Source organism: Lithobates pipiens, unplaced genomic scaffold, assembly GCF_037356315.1.
Source record: "Lithobates pipiens isolate NorthernLeopardFrog02 unplaced genomic scaffold, aLitPip1_a1.2 Scaffold_28, whole genome shotgun sequence".
Taxonomy (NCBI): Eukaryota; Metazoa; Chordata; class Amphibia; order Anura; family Ranidae; genus Lithobates; species Lithobates pipiens.
In genome coordinates, this window is record NW_027507789.1 from 48,515,761 (window position 1) to 48,529,789 (window position 14,029).

At 44.2% G+C, this 14,029-nt stretch overlaps 1 protein-coding gene across 2 annotated transcripts in view; it reads left to right on the top strand.

Moving 5' to 3' along the window:
* Nucleotides 1–14,029, top strand: part of CHD6 (chromodomain helicase DNA binding protein 6) — a 219,871-nt gene that overhangs the window by 69,272 nt on the left and 136,570 nt on the right. For both annotated transcript variants that reach the window (XM_077459181.1, XM_077459182.1), the window contains 2 exons: nt 8,821–8,871; nt 10,605–11,089. In XM_077459181.1, the coding sequence (XP_077315307.1) occupies nt 8,839–8,871; nt 10,605–11,089 (518 nt within the window). In that variant the 5' untranslated portion in view covers nt 8,821–8,838. The remainder of the gene's footprint in view (nt 1–8,820; nt 8,872–10,604; nt 11,090–14,029) is intronic.

Sequence of the window (14,029 nt, forward strand, 5' to 3'; positions counted from 1 at the left end):
ATGTTGGGAAAAGTGCACGACGACCAAGGGCACAGAGTGTTGGTAGCATCTTCTCTTTCAATATAGTACATAAAGTACATTTGAATTCATGATGCCATCAATGAAATGCAGCTCCCGACACCAGCAGCACTGTTGCAGCCCCACAGAAGGACACTGCCACCACCATGATTCACTGTAGGCACCATAAATCTTTGTACTCCTCACCTTTGTGAGTTTTGAAGCCATCAGTTCCAAAAATGCTCATCTTGGTCTCATTACTCCAGAGTACAGAGTCCCAGTATTCTTCTTTTTCAGCATGGGCTCTGGCAAATTCTAGGCGGGCTTATTTGTACATGGGCTTTAGGAAAGTCTTTATTTTTTGATAACACCCATGCATGCCATTCCTCTGCAGTGTTTGCTGTATTGTGTCACGGGAAACAATCACCCCAGTTTGGCTTTCTACTTCTTTAGCTAACTGCAGTGAACTTGCATGGTGATTTTCTTCAACCCTTCTCATAAGAAGACGCTCCTGTCAAGATGTTAACTTCCGTTAATGGCCTGGACGTCTCTGTGAGATGATTGCAATTCCATCTTTGTTACATTTTTTGTATCAGTTTTGCTTCAGTATTCTGACTGATGAGTAAAGCTTTGCTGATCTCCTCTTCACCTTTCTTGTGTAAAGAAATCATTTTCTTTCTTGGGCTTTGAGACATTTCTCTTCCATGTGGTACCATTGCTGCTGGCATGAAATGGGAACAAAGAAAACCCCTTAAGTAGCGCCCTTTTAGGCCGGGTTCACACTGCTGCGGGGGGAGATCCGGATGTGATTCGCACCGCACTGCAGTGCAAATCACATCCGATCTCCGTAGCGATGCGAGTTCAGCCATACAGATAGTATGGCTGAATTCGCATTGCTCCCGCAGCAAACTCGCACGGGACCCTTTTTTTGGTCCGCAGCAGGATCGGATCGCATGGTGTGATTCCTGTGCGAGTCTGCAGATCACACTGCGATATGCGGACGGATCTGGGGGTGTCATTAACATTTCATTGACACTCCCAGCCGTTCGCATAGGGCAGTGTGAACTGCTGGCAGGAGTCATGCGATGCGGGAAAACGCCGCGGATTTGCGGCGTTCCCGCATCGCTGTGGTGTGAACCCAGCCTTATAATCAACTGTCTGCTGGACATCTATTTAATGAATAATTAGACTCACCTGTAGCCGAATTCTTGTTTAATTAGGATTTTGTTGTCTAAAATTTAGCTTTGCTCCTAAGACTTTGGTCTTGAATGAATCAATGGCCCGAATTTGTGGGAATATTTTGTAGTATAATGCAGACATCTCAACCTGGGAAAACTCATTTCATTTCATTTTTATTTTTTACAGCCGCTTGTCTCCTCCAATTGAAGTTTTCACCTGCTGCAGCACACACACACCTATCTAGTACCATGCTATGTGTGTATCTGTGCACATCAGGGGGTGCTAGCATGGGCATAGCAGGGAATGAAGGATCGGTACTTTTACAAGGGGTCTCCAGCATCCTGGGGGTCCTGTGCTGTCCACTCTGAATCCTCCTGTGAGATATGGAGTGACACTGCAGGATCGGTACAAACAGTGCTGGGACTCGCTGGATTCTACAGTATAGCTACAGTTGGAGAGGTTTTGCTTACATTCACTATAAAGATTTTCGTCCCATTCACACAAGCACACTCGTTTGATGCATGCCTACTGGTTTGTGCTATGCAATGCATTGTTAAAATGCATCATATTGTTTAGTTATTTTAAAATGTAATCAAAATGAATGAAAGACAAGTTATTCAAATGTATATGATGAGGTGACGTGTGCTGTGCTGCAATATAAATGCAGACGTGCTGCTATTTTACACAACACACACCAACACTGCAAATTCACCTAAAAGTCCTTCTTCCTAAATGTAATAAGAAATTACTGTATTTACCAAGCTGTGTACGTAAGAGATGAATGCGTTAAAATTTGCTGGAAAATGTTTAGACACCACAATTGTTTTATAATATCTTTCCAATAGTGCTCTTGCTCATGTCTGCACAAAACACATTTACTTTGCAGTGGGAAAGTAACAACATGCAGCAATTGTGGTGTCTCACCATCTGGTAGTATGTCACTCTGTGCTGATAGAACAAGAGTACCTGGGATAACGCAATGATAGAGTTCAGGACTCTACATGCCGTCTCCCATCATTTGCTTTACTTCTGCCGGCCGTTCTTCTCCACATGGAAAGCCGGGCTGCAGGGGGCGGGCTCAGTGTAGTTGATGGCTGGAACCCTCAGCCAATCAAAGTGTACAGTTCTCTTCTCGCACTCCCTCCACCTGAGGCTTTCACTGAATGGGCGAAAGTTCGGGGAATATGCTCTATCATGTGAACGCTGTAGAAAAGCCTGAGACAGGGTGTGTGTGTGTGTGTGTGTGTGTGTGTATATGTGTGTTTTTTTTATTTTTATATTTTTTTGCTTTACACTGTCTGGGACTTGTGCAAGCTTGCGCCCCTCTCCTGCATGATAACACTATGCCCAACCCAATGCCATTCCCATGCGTTCCCGCAGGACTTCTTGTCTGAACTGACAGCCGGGATATCGCAGGGCACTTGTGGGAGTCCGGGAGCTGCAGCTGAAATGTGGGAGACTTGCGCAATTCATGGGAGATTTGAGATGTCTGTATAGTGTCCCATAGGAAATGTTGATTCTGAAAGGAAAGTATAGGTTTTATGACAAATTTGTTGGGGTGTACTCATTTATGCTGAGCAATATGTGTGTATATAATGTGTGTATATAATGTGTGTGATTCTGCACAGAACGGCTGCCCTGTAGCAGTATATCTATCTGCTATGGTGTGGTTGGGAAAAGGTGAAATTGGCCTTTTTAAAATTAGTGTAGGGCAGGGGTCTTCAAACTATAGCCCTTCAGTTGTTCAAGAAATACAATTCCCATCATCCCTAGTCATGTCTGTCAATGTCAGAGTTTTACAATGCCTCATGGGAAGTGTAGTTCCACAACAGCTGGAAGGCCGTAGTCTGAAGATCCCTGGTGTAGGGCCATCTTTATTCCTCTACCCCTAGACTTAATGGGCATTCAACACTTGCAATGCAAGGGGGGGGGGAGACAACTGCAAAGAGATAGAGAGAGAGAGAGATATATATATATATATATATATATATATATATATATATATATATATATATATATATATATATATATATATATATATATATATATATATATATATTATACACAGTGGTGTGAAAAAGTGTTTGCCTCATTTCCTGTTCCTTTGCATGTTTGTCACACTTAAGTGTTTCGGAACATCAAACCAATTTAAACAATAGTCAAGGACAACACAAGTAAACACAAAATGCAATTTGTAAATGAAGGTGTTTATTATTAAAGGTGAAAAAAAATCCAAACCATCATGGCCCTGTGTGAAAAAGTGATTGCCCCCTAAACCTAATAACTGGTTGGGCCACCCTTAGCAGCAACAACTGCAACCAAGCGTTTGCGATAACGTGCAATGAGGCTTTAACAGCGTCCTGGAGGAATTTTGGCCCACTCATCTTTGCAGAATTGTCCTAATTCAGTTACATTAGAGGGTTTTCGAGCATGAACGGCCTTTTTAAGGTCATACCACAACATCTCAATAGGATTCAGGTCAGGACTTTGGCTAGGCCACTCCAAAGTCTTCATTTTGTTTTTCTTCAGCCATTCGGTGGTGGACTTGCTGGTGTGTTTAGGATCATTGTCCTGCTGCAGAACCCAAGTTCGTTTCAGCTTGAGTACACGAACAGATGGTCGGACATTCTCCTTCAGGATCTCTTGGTAGACAGCAGAATTCATAGTTCCTTTTATCACGGCAAGTCTTCCAGGTCCTGAAGCAGCAAAACAGCCCCAGACCATCACACTACCACCACCATATTTTACTGTTGGTATAATGTTCTTTTTATGAAATGCAGTGTTCCTTCTACGCCAGATATACTTGGACACACACCTTCCAAAGAGTTCCACTTTTGTCTCATCGGTCCACAGAATGTTGTCCCAAAAGTCTTGGGGATCATCAAGATGTGTTGTGGAGAAATTGAGACGAGCTTTGATGTTCTTTTTGCTCAGCAGTGGTTTTCTCCTTGGAACTCTGCCATGCAGGCCATTTTTGCCCAGTCTTTTTCCTGATGGTGGAGGCATGAACGCTGACCTTAACTGAGGCAAGTGAGGCCTGCAGTTCCTTGGACGTTGTTGTGGGGTCTTTTGTGACCTCTTGGATGAGTCGTCGCTGCGCTCTTGGGGTAATTTTGGGCGGCCGGCCACTCCTGGGAAGGTTCACCACTGTTCCATGTCTTCGCCATTTGTGGATAATGGCTCTCACTGTGGTTCGCTGGATTCCCAAAGCTTTGGAAATGGCTTTATAACCCTTTCCAGACTGATAGATCTCAATTACTTTCTTTCTCAATTGTTCCTGAATTTCTTTGGGTCTCGGCATGATGTGTAGCTTTTAAGGATCTTCTGGTGGACCTTACTGTGTCAAGCAGCTCCTATTTAAGTGATGCCTTGATTGTGAACAGGTGTGGCAATAATCAGGCCTGGGTGTGGCTAGAGAAATTGAACTCAGGTGTGGACAACCACAGTTATAGTATGTTTTAACAAGGGGGGCAATCACTTTTTCACACAGGGCCATGATGGTTTGGATTTTTTTTCACCTTCAATAATAAACACCTTCATTTACAAATTGCATTTTGTGTTTACTTGTGTTGTCCTTGACTATTGTTTAAATTGGTTTGATGTTCCGAAACACTTAAGTGTGACAAACATGCAAAGGAACAGGAAATGAGGAAGGGGCAAACACTTTTTCACACCACTGTATATATATTTATTTATATTTATATTTTTAATTCCTGAATTCTTGGGTGCATCCACTGGTCAGTGCTCTGTCTGCTGGGTAATCTACATTTATCTCGGCACTATTGGTAGAGGTGAACTGAAAGTCAGATGGAACTTTCGAGTCTGTCGTGTTGTTTTTTTTTTTTTTTTTCTTGCCCTCCCAAAGCCGTTCTGTCTGTGTCCTCCACTACGATTGTTCATGTTTCAAACACCTCTCTCAATAGCCCCAAAAAATGTATTGTGCCGCCAACTCCTCATTTATGGACCACCTTTTCCAGGAGGTTGCGGCAAAGGGGGCTGTAAACTCGTATGGATATTTGGCCGCGGTTTTGTATTAATCGTTCGTGTTTCGATGCGTTTTCCAGCTGTTTCTTTTAACTCTGTCAGTATTGGGAAAAGGAAAATGATCATATCTGATGTGATGTTGTATATCTGATGTTGGCTTTATTATGAAGCTCTGGACGTTGAGGAGAGAAGCAGGTGTCTAGTGCTGAGTGCTTTTCTGCAGATAGGTTTCAATTTGATGCTTGATGCCCCTCGCTTTATGTACAGCGACAGCAAGTAACAACACGTCCCCTGTTCTCTGTGTTCATTTTTTTTTTCTCTATGCCAAGCTCCCGCGAGATTCTCCTACAGCAGCATCGCCTCTCTTTACATGGCTGGCAGCACTTCCTCAGCACATTGCAGCAGAGAAGTCTGTCTGGCGATGTGGCCGTGCCAAGAAGAGATTAATGTTCAGACCTGTAAGGGATGTGCTGTGTGAAGGACAGAGATCCCCCCTCCCTCTGTCTCTGCACATCGCTGCTTTTCTCATGAGGCCTGCAGTACTTAAAGTGGACATGTCACCTCCACACATCCGCTAATAGAAGCGAGGCCTGAGAATGTCGTATGTAACTAAACATACTGGGCCTTGTGTCTACAAGAAAGACAGTCTGTGGTGCCAAAACAAACAATTGCAATCTCTTTACTAGACGTTAAAGAGGCCCTTTCATTGAAATTGTGGTTACAAACACAAAAAGCAAGAATTTTAAATGTTTGCTGCGTTTTTGTGCTTGCTAACCAATTTGACGAATTCACAAAAATCCGCTTCCCGGCACAGCGCTCTCCCTCCTTGCTTTTAATAGCTATCTCCTCATCTATGAGTGTCTAATTTACTCTCTGTGCTGGCCCAGCTTCTCAGCCCCTCCCTTCACCTCTCCACTTAATCTATTATGTTGCTGCTGGGGATTGGGAGGAGATGAGGGGAATAATATAGAGCAGTGGTGTCCTTTCACTGACACCAACAGTGGGGTGCGATTCCATCCCGTAACACAGTGGCACACTATTTCTTACACTGACATTGGGGCACTATTCCTCCTGCTCCTCCTCCTGACCACAAACACTGTAATTGTTTCCATTAGCAGCAACAGTGGGGCACGGTTACTTCCCCGCTGGCAGCAACAGTGGGGCACGGTTACTTCCCCGCTGGCAGCAACAGTGGATAGGGGTTTATTTACTAAAACTGGAGTGGGGATTTGTGGGGAGAGAATTTTGTTTGGTATTGGGGATTTTGGTTGGGGGGGATTTGTACTTGAAAGGGGGTTTTGGTGGGAGGGGTTTTTGTCATAGTGGGGGGTAGGGGGTTTGGGGTGAGAGGAATTTTGCTGGGATGGGGGGGGGATTTGTACTAGTTGGGAATTGGGGGGATTTGTACTAGGAGGGAGAATTAGGGAGGAGGGATTTGTACTAGGAGGGGGGTTTGAGGGGGGTTTTGAGAGGAGGATTTGTACTAGGAGGGGGGTTTTGAGAGGAGGATTTGTACTAGGAGGGGGGATTTGAGGGGAGGATTTGTACTAGGAGGGGGGTTTTGAGGGGAGGATTTGTACTAGGAGGGGGGTTTTGAGGGGAGGATTTGTACTAGGAGGGTGGTTTTGAGGGGAGGATTTGTACTAGGAGGGGGGTTTTGAGGGGAGGATTTGTACTAGGAGGGGGGTTTTGAGGGGAGGATTTGTACTAGGAGGGGGGTTTTGAGGGGAGGATTTGTACTAGGAGGGGGGTTTTGAGGGGAGGATTTGTACTAGGAGGGGGGTTTTGAGGGGAGGATTTGTACTAGGACGTGGGAATTGGGGGGGGGGGGATTTGGGAGGTGGGAGAATTTGTACTAGGAGGGGGGTTTTGAGGGGAGGATTTGTACTAGGACGTGGGAATTGGGGGGGGGGGGGGGATTTGGGAGGTGGGAGGATTTGTACTAGGAGGGGGGATGCGGGGGGATTTGTACTAGGAGGGGGGATGCGGGGGGATTTGTACTAGGAGGGGGTATTTGGTGGAGGATTTGTACTAGGAGGGGGCATTTGGTGGAGGATTTGTACTAGGAGGGGGAAATTGGAAGAGTGTTTGTGCTAGGAGGGGGATTGGAGAGGGGGAGATTTACACTAGGAGGGGGGATTTTGGGGAGAGCATATGTGCTAGGAGGGAGGATTTGGGGGAGGATTTGGGGGAGGATTTGTACTAGGACGGAGAAATTGGGGGGGATTTGTACATCGGCAAGGGGGCTGGGGGTGGATTTGTAGATGGGGGATTTGTAATAGTAGGGAGATTCGGGGGGTGGGATTTTGGAGAAAGAGATACATTTTTCTGGCATTAGGGATTGGGTGGTGGGGGGTTGTACTAGGAGGGGGGTTTGTTCTGGGGGGGGGATTTGGGGGCAGGATTTCCACTAGGAGGGGGGATCTTGTACTAGGAGGGGGCATGGGGGGTTTTGTACTAGGGAGGGGGAATCGTGGAAGAGTATTTATACTAGGAGGGGGGATTTTGGGTAAAGTATTTGTATTAGGAGGGGGAAATTGAGTGTGGGGAGATTTACACTGGGAGGGGGAAATTTGGGGAAAACTGGCTCCTAACTTTTTTTTTTTTTTTTTTTTTTTTAAGCTGGCTCCTAGAGTCAAAGCAAATTTGGTAAGCCCTGTGGCTACCAATCGGCTTCTAATTTCAGCTTGTTCTGTTTTAAGCTTTGACAAAAAAAAAAAAAAAACTGGAAGCTGATTGGTTTCAGTGCAGAGCTGCACCAGATTTTGCACTCTCTAATTTTAGTAAATCATCCCCACAATGTTCCTTTACCTGCACAGCTGGTCCTGTGTGCCCTGTATTCTACCACCTGAACAGATGGAGCCCACTTTGCTTGATTGCCAAAGGCATGCTGGTGACCAAGTTTTGCCCACATTTGTTTTGTCACGTTTGTTCTAACAAACCTTATAGCGCATTTTCCTATTCTATATATTTGAAACTTGAAAAAATCTTTTCTGAACAGGTTCTCCTCATAAATTCCCCGGCAGCCCATGCAATGAAAAGGTCTAAGCCCACGTACACACTGTCGGAGATTTTGCCAACCAAATCCGTCGGATTTAGTCCGATGGATTGTGTTCGAAACTGTTGCATACACACGGTCGGGCCAAGTTGTCTGATTTAGCAGTTGCCAAGAACGCGGTGACGTAATTTCGTTACGATGGGACTACATTCAGGCTAGTAGCCAACAGCTTTGATGTAGGAATTTGATCTGAGCATGCGTGGCACTTGGTCCGATCAAAATTCGCTACACATGATCGGATTACGTCCGACCGGCCCAGTTGGTCGGGAAATATTTCCAACATGTTGGAAAATTCGGACCGACGGAGATTCGGACGGAATCAGTCCGATGCATACCACACACAGTCAGATTATCCGACGACACGGTCCAATAGGACACATTCCGACGGATTCTCTGACCGTGTGTACACGCCATAAGAATGCTTTGCTGAGGTGTCGCACTCTACCAGGCTTGTTTTATGATGTGGGTCCTCCTGCAACGTTTCATTTATGAAGAATGAAAATAATTAGGTTTTTCTTGTTTTTTGTTTGCTGAAACTTTTTGATTCTGTTGCAGTTATTAGATTTAATGGTAAAAATGTTTTTCTTTGTTTGTCATCGTAGGTGCAAAACATTTAATTTATGATAATGAAAATACAGAAACAAGAACAGCAGGTGAGTTGTTTACATTTCCTCTCTAATTGGAAGAAGTGATGTTAATTTATTACAGGCATTTTATATAGTGCTGACAGTTTACACCGTGCTTTACATTCACAAGGAAGGGAGTTTAACAAGACCTATGGCCACTCATTAAAATGAGAAGAAAAGAGGTTTAACCTTAAACTATGTAGAGGGTTCTTTACTGTAAGAGCGGCAAGGATGTGGAATTTCCTTTCACAGGCGGTGGTCTCAGCGGGGAGCATCAATAGTTTCAAGAAACTATTAGATAAGCACCTGAACGACCGCAACATACAGGGATATACAATGCAATAGTGAATGCTGTCCGGAATCTCATCTTCTGATGGGTGCTTTAGGCTGAACATAGAGGAAACTAAATTCGTCCAGTTGCCCTGTTATGCCTTTTTTTCCCCTTTCTTTTCTGTTTTCTGCCCCCGTCCTTGAAGTTGAAGCCCTTCCCCTCTCTGCCCCCCCCCCTTTTTTTTTCTTCTTCCGTCGGGGTGTACATCCTTGGGCTCGACCGATTTTTCTTTCCTGCAACAGTCTTTGTTGATGGGAAAATCCCCCTGTGGAACCATTGTTCTACTGGCATGGGGAGAACAGTGTGATTATTACTTATTGCATGTAAAATCCGGCAGGCTGGTTGTACCCAAGTTGATTGATCAATCAACTTGGGTACATTCTGCCCATACATGGTTTGAATATCGGCCATTTCCTGCTGAACCAGCCAAGATTCAAACCATCTGTGGCCGGCTTAACAGGTAATACATTCCCTACCGATCTGCATTATGATGTGACAGAATGGTATTGAATTTGCATACTCTCTGGGCTAGTAAAGAATCACTAATTGTAATGAGTCAGTGCCAAATGATGTACCCTATTTTTCTATGATTATTTATTTTTTAATTGCACTTCTTTGGCCCTTTTCAGGTGGACCGATTGGGTCTGCCTGTCAGTTTTTTTTTTTTTTTTTTAGGTGGACCTAATTGGGCCATCCACTGCCCTCTGTGGAGTGTCTGTTTACACCCAACATCCAATCTTATCCTATCCACTAAAAACAGATGGATGGGGATCCTATCCGTATATCAAATCGGATGGCTGTTGGTTGTAAACGGACAGGCGATTCCGTTTATATCCAACCACCCATAGAGGAGAGCGGGCTGTGGTGTTGTCCGCTCCTCATAGGCGGAGCAGAGTGGGCATGGACAAGCCAACCGCCTGCTTAGCGGACAGATTCCCAGCTGAGCAGGCGGACGCCTGGTGGAGTCCACTCCATGTAAAAGGGGGCCTTTGTGTATTACCTTTTTGCACTTTTTTGTTATAAATTTGAAAAACCCAATAAAATCTGTGAAACAAAATTTGGCTGGTACAGAAGAAACCATCTGAATTTCGATTCATGTATTGGGCAGGGTGGATTTGATTTTAATACCTAGTAGAAAGGCTTGATTTTAAATCAACCCGATTTGAAATAAAACAAATCATATTTTTATTTTCATTCATTTTTTTAATCATTGATTTTTATCCACCCTGTGTATGGGCACACTGGTTGTACTGAAGTCTATCTGTTGACCGGATTGTTAGTGTCAGTAGGTGGAATAGTGCCCAAGAGCTGAATATAGGCAAGCAAAGGGCTGTTATAGAGCCAGGGAAAAGGTGTTTACTGTTTTGATTCTCTATAGTGGAATTTGTAGTGATTATAGTAATTTTTTTTTTCTGTTTTGTTCTACCAGCTGCCCAACCTGAAAGCACTTAGCTATTCACCAATGTCCAGTGCCTCTATATCCTGCGAACGCCAAGTACTTGCCCCGTTCTCCGAATCAAGTCTTGAAGATTTCCACCCTGTAACACTTTTGGACACTCCTTCCCGACTCTTGGCTGAGGATGAGCTCTTCCCAGAGCAGGAAACTTGTGAACTTGGCTCACCAAACAATCTTAACGGGATGGAGGACAGCGGAGGGGGTGGGACTGGCGTAAAGAAAAAACGGAAAAAAAAGGAACAGGGGGAGGAAAAGGAGACTAAACCAAAGAAAAAGAAGGAGCCCAAGAAAGTTAAAGAGCCTAAAAAAGCAAAAGAGCCCAAAGAGGCCAAGGAACCTAAACAACCCAAGAGCCCTAAGGAACCCAAGAAGCCAAGAAAACCCAAGGAGCCAAAACCTCCTAAAGAAAAGAAAACAAATTCAGAAACGGTTGTAAAAACCAAATCTAAGAAAACAAGGTGAGCATATGCTTAATGTAAACTGCCGCTATGAAATTAATACATTTTTTTCCTGATTGTAGCAGGTGCAAGGTTCTCATTGTTTAGCCATTGAAAAACTGTATTGCTGCCTCTGCAAACTGTCCCTGCCAGTCCCTACCGATCCCGAAGTCCCTCACTTCTACTGTGCATATATGGAACCATGTCATTCTTGTGTGACTCCCCATTGATATAAGATCTTGGTTGCGCTGAGGGTTAACTTAAAGTGGTTGTAACCCTAAAAAAAAATAAAAAATTAAAAATGCTCCTGTTCCTTTAACCACTCGACCTCTGGAACCCCCCCCCCCCTTTTTTTTATATATATATTTTGCGCTATAGACAAAAAAAACGACAATTTTGAAAATTATATATATATATATATATATATATATATATATATATATATATATATATATATATATATATATATATATATATTTATCTATCTCTGGGAAGGTGTTAACATCAGGGGCGATCAAAGGTGTGCCTGACCAGTGTTTTCTAAACTGTGTAAGCTACGTTTACTAGGGGAAGACATAGATCCTAGACACGGGATCCATGCCTTCCCTCCTGCCAGAACAGTGATCTGCCTTTTTTTACATAGATAGACCGACATTCTGCCTATCTACCTGATGATTGGCAGATTTCGAGTCCAGGGCCCCCGCTGTATGCGATCACAGCATGAGCAAGCCACCGGTGGAGCACAAGCGCGCCCCTTACCCGGAAGAGCCGAATCACGTGTGTGTGTGTATATATACAGATACAAAACTGCTATGGGGTGGCCCTTAAAGTGGTTGTAAACCCTTACAAACCACTTTGACCTACAGGTAAGCCTAGATTAAGACTTACCTGTAGGTCCAAGAAATATCTCCTATACGGTTTAGGAGAGAGATATTTACAAAAAGACAGCTGCCGCTGTCTACGACGCAGGTGCACTGGGCAGGCCGCAGATCGCAGCGATATGCTACAAGTGTCGGCTCCTGTGTGCATGCGCGGGAGTGACGTCATCGATGCTCCGGCGATTCACTGTGCCGGAGCCGCGAGACCCGGAAGTTACTCCGGGATCCATGGCAGCGGCTGACATGAAGACAGAGGAGCTCTTTGGGGGCTTCGTTCTCAGGTAAGTTATTCATAATGAGATAGTATGCTATGCATACTAGCTTATTATGCCTTTGCCTTGCAGGTTGCTTTATTTTTTTTATTTTATTTTTTTCCTATGGGTTTTCAACCACTTTAAGTGGTTAAAGAATGAATAACTGCACAGTGCTGTTGCAGTGTAATTTGTCCCTTTCTATGATCTAAAATGCCTTCTTGCACAGCTCCGCTCTGCAGTCTTGTGACTTCCCTCTGCTGGCCCATTTTAATAAAAAAAAAAAAAAAAAAAAAAAATATATATATATATATATATATATATATATATATATATATATATATATATATATATATATGGTTGGTGGCTCTGCCTATAACCTGGAGAGTGACCTCCAGTGATGACTAGCCACATGCAAGTGCTAGTTTAAAGGTGGCACGTGAAGAATTAATACCCTATTTCGCTATATTATACCACATGTATGATACAGTAACTGTGTATGTGGGTGTTAATAGGTCCCTGTGTATGCATCCAAAAAGAGTGAAAATATAGACCATAATATAAACATTAAATGAAACCTCATAAGCACAATAAAAAAGTGTACTAGACCAAAAAAGTAGGTAAGTGTACACCTATGTGTAGGCTGTGCTAATCCCTACATATGCATCCAAAAGTGTATGATTAAATATACTTGAGTGATTATAATACATATAGAATCAAAAAACATAATGATGTAAATTCATCAACGGGGAAAGACAATTTCACATGCAAAATAATCATGTATAAGTCCAGTCTATAGTGCTATTTAAAGTGCAAAGATATCCAAAGTGACTTGTGCAAAGTTCATTCCTAGATCAAATCTTGTGCAGACAACGTGGAGTGATGTTTGTGCTCCCCTTCAGTTCCCCATTCACCAGATCCTCATACCCCTGCAGGATAAATCACATAAAGTGGGGATATGTCTGGAACGTTCCTCCTACTTGATGTAGGAAACCCTTAGGTGTCCGGACCTTGTGTGCCTACTGGGATGGGCAGTGGTGGACGTGGTTGCCGAATCCTGGATGGTTACCTCCTCCGTGGCACTGTATCATACATGTCCCGGCCAGGGAGATTCCTCCATCCACCTTGCTTTATTTTTTTTCCAGAAAAGTGATTTGTAAAGGTTGTGCTTACCTGCTCTGTGCAAGGGTTTTGCACAGAATGGCCCCAACCCCCTCCGGTACTCCTGGCTCCTCCACCTCATCTGGTACTCCCACGGAGAGCCGCTTTCCATGAAGGGGCAGCCGTGCAGGCGCGCTCATGAGTCCCGCTGCTGCGATCATTGACACAGGCAGCAGGATTCAGCCCCACCCCTGGCTCCCATGTCACTGGAATTGATTGACATCAGCGGGAGCCAGTAGCTCCCGCTGCTATCAATCTATCCAATGAGGACCCAAGACACCAGCTGGAGTCGCTGGGCTTGTGCACGTCACTAGAACAATCGGGTTCAGGTAAGAAAAAAAGGTGGCCTTTGGGGGGCAGCTGCAGCACAGAAGATTTTTCACCTTCATGCAAAAACCATGAGACTTTACAACTCCTTTCAGCCAGCCAAGAACCATCTATGACCGACTTAGCCGCCTGACAAGTCACGTCCCGTTCTGTACTATGGAACTGTTCTAATAGGAGCAACTCAAGTTGCTCCAACTTAGAAAAAGGTTCCTGTACTTCTTTTGGGGCAACTTTAGGCGACTTGCATTGGCTTCTATACAGAAATCATTTTGCAAGCTGCCTCTGAAGTTGTGTGCAGATCGCCTGGGGCAGTCGCGCTGCAAGTCGTGCTGGCCCTCTGTGAA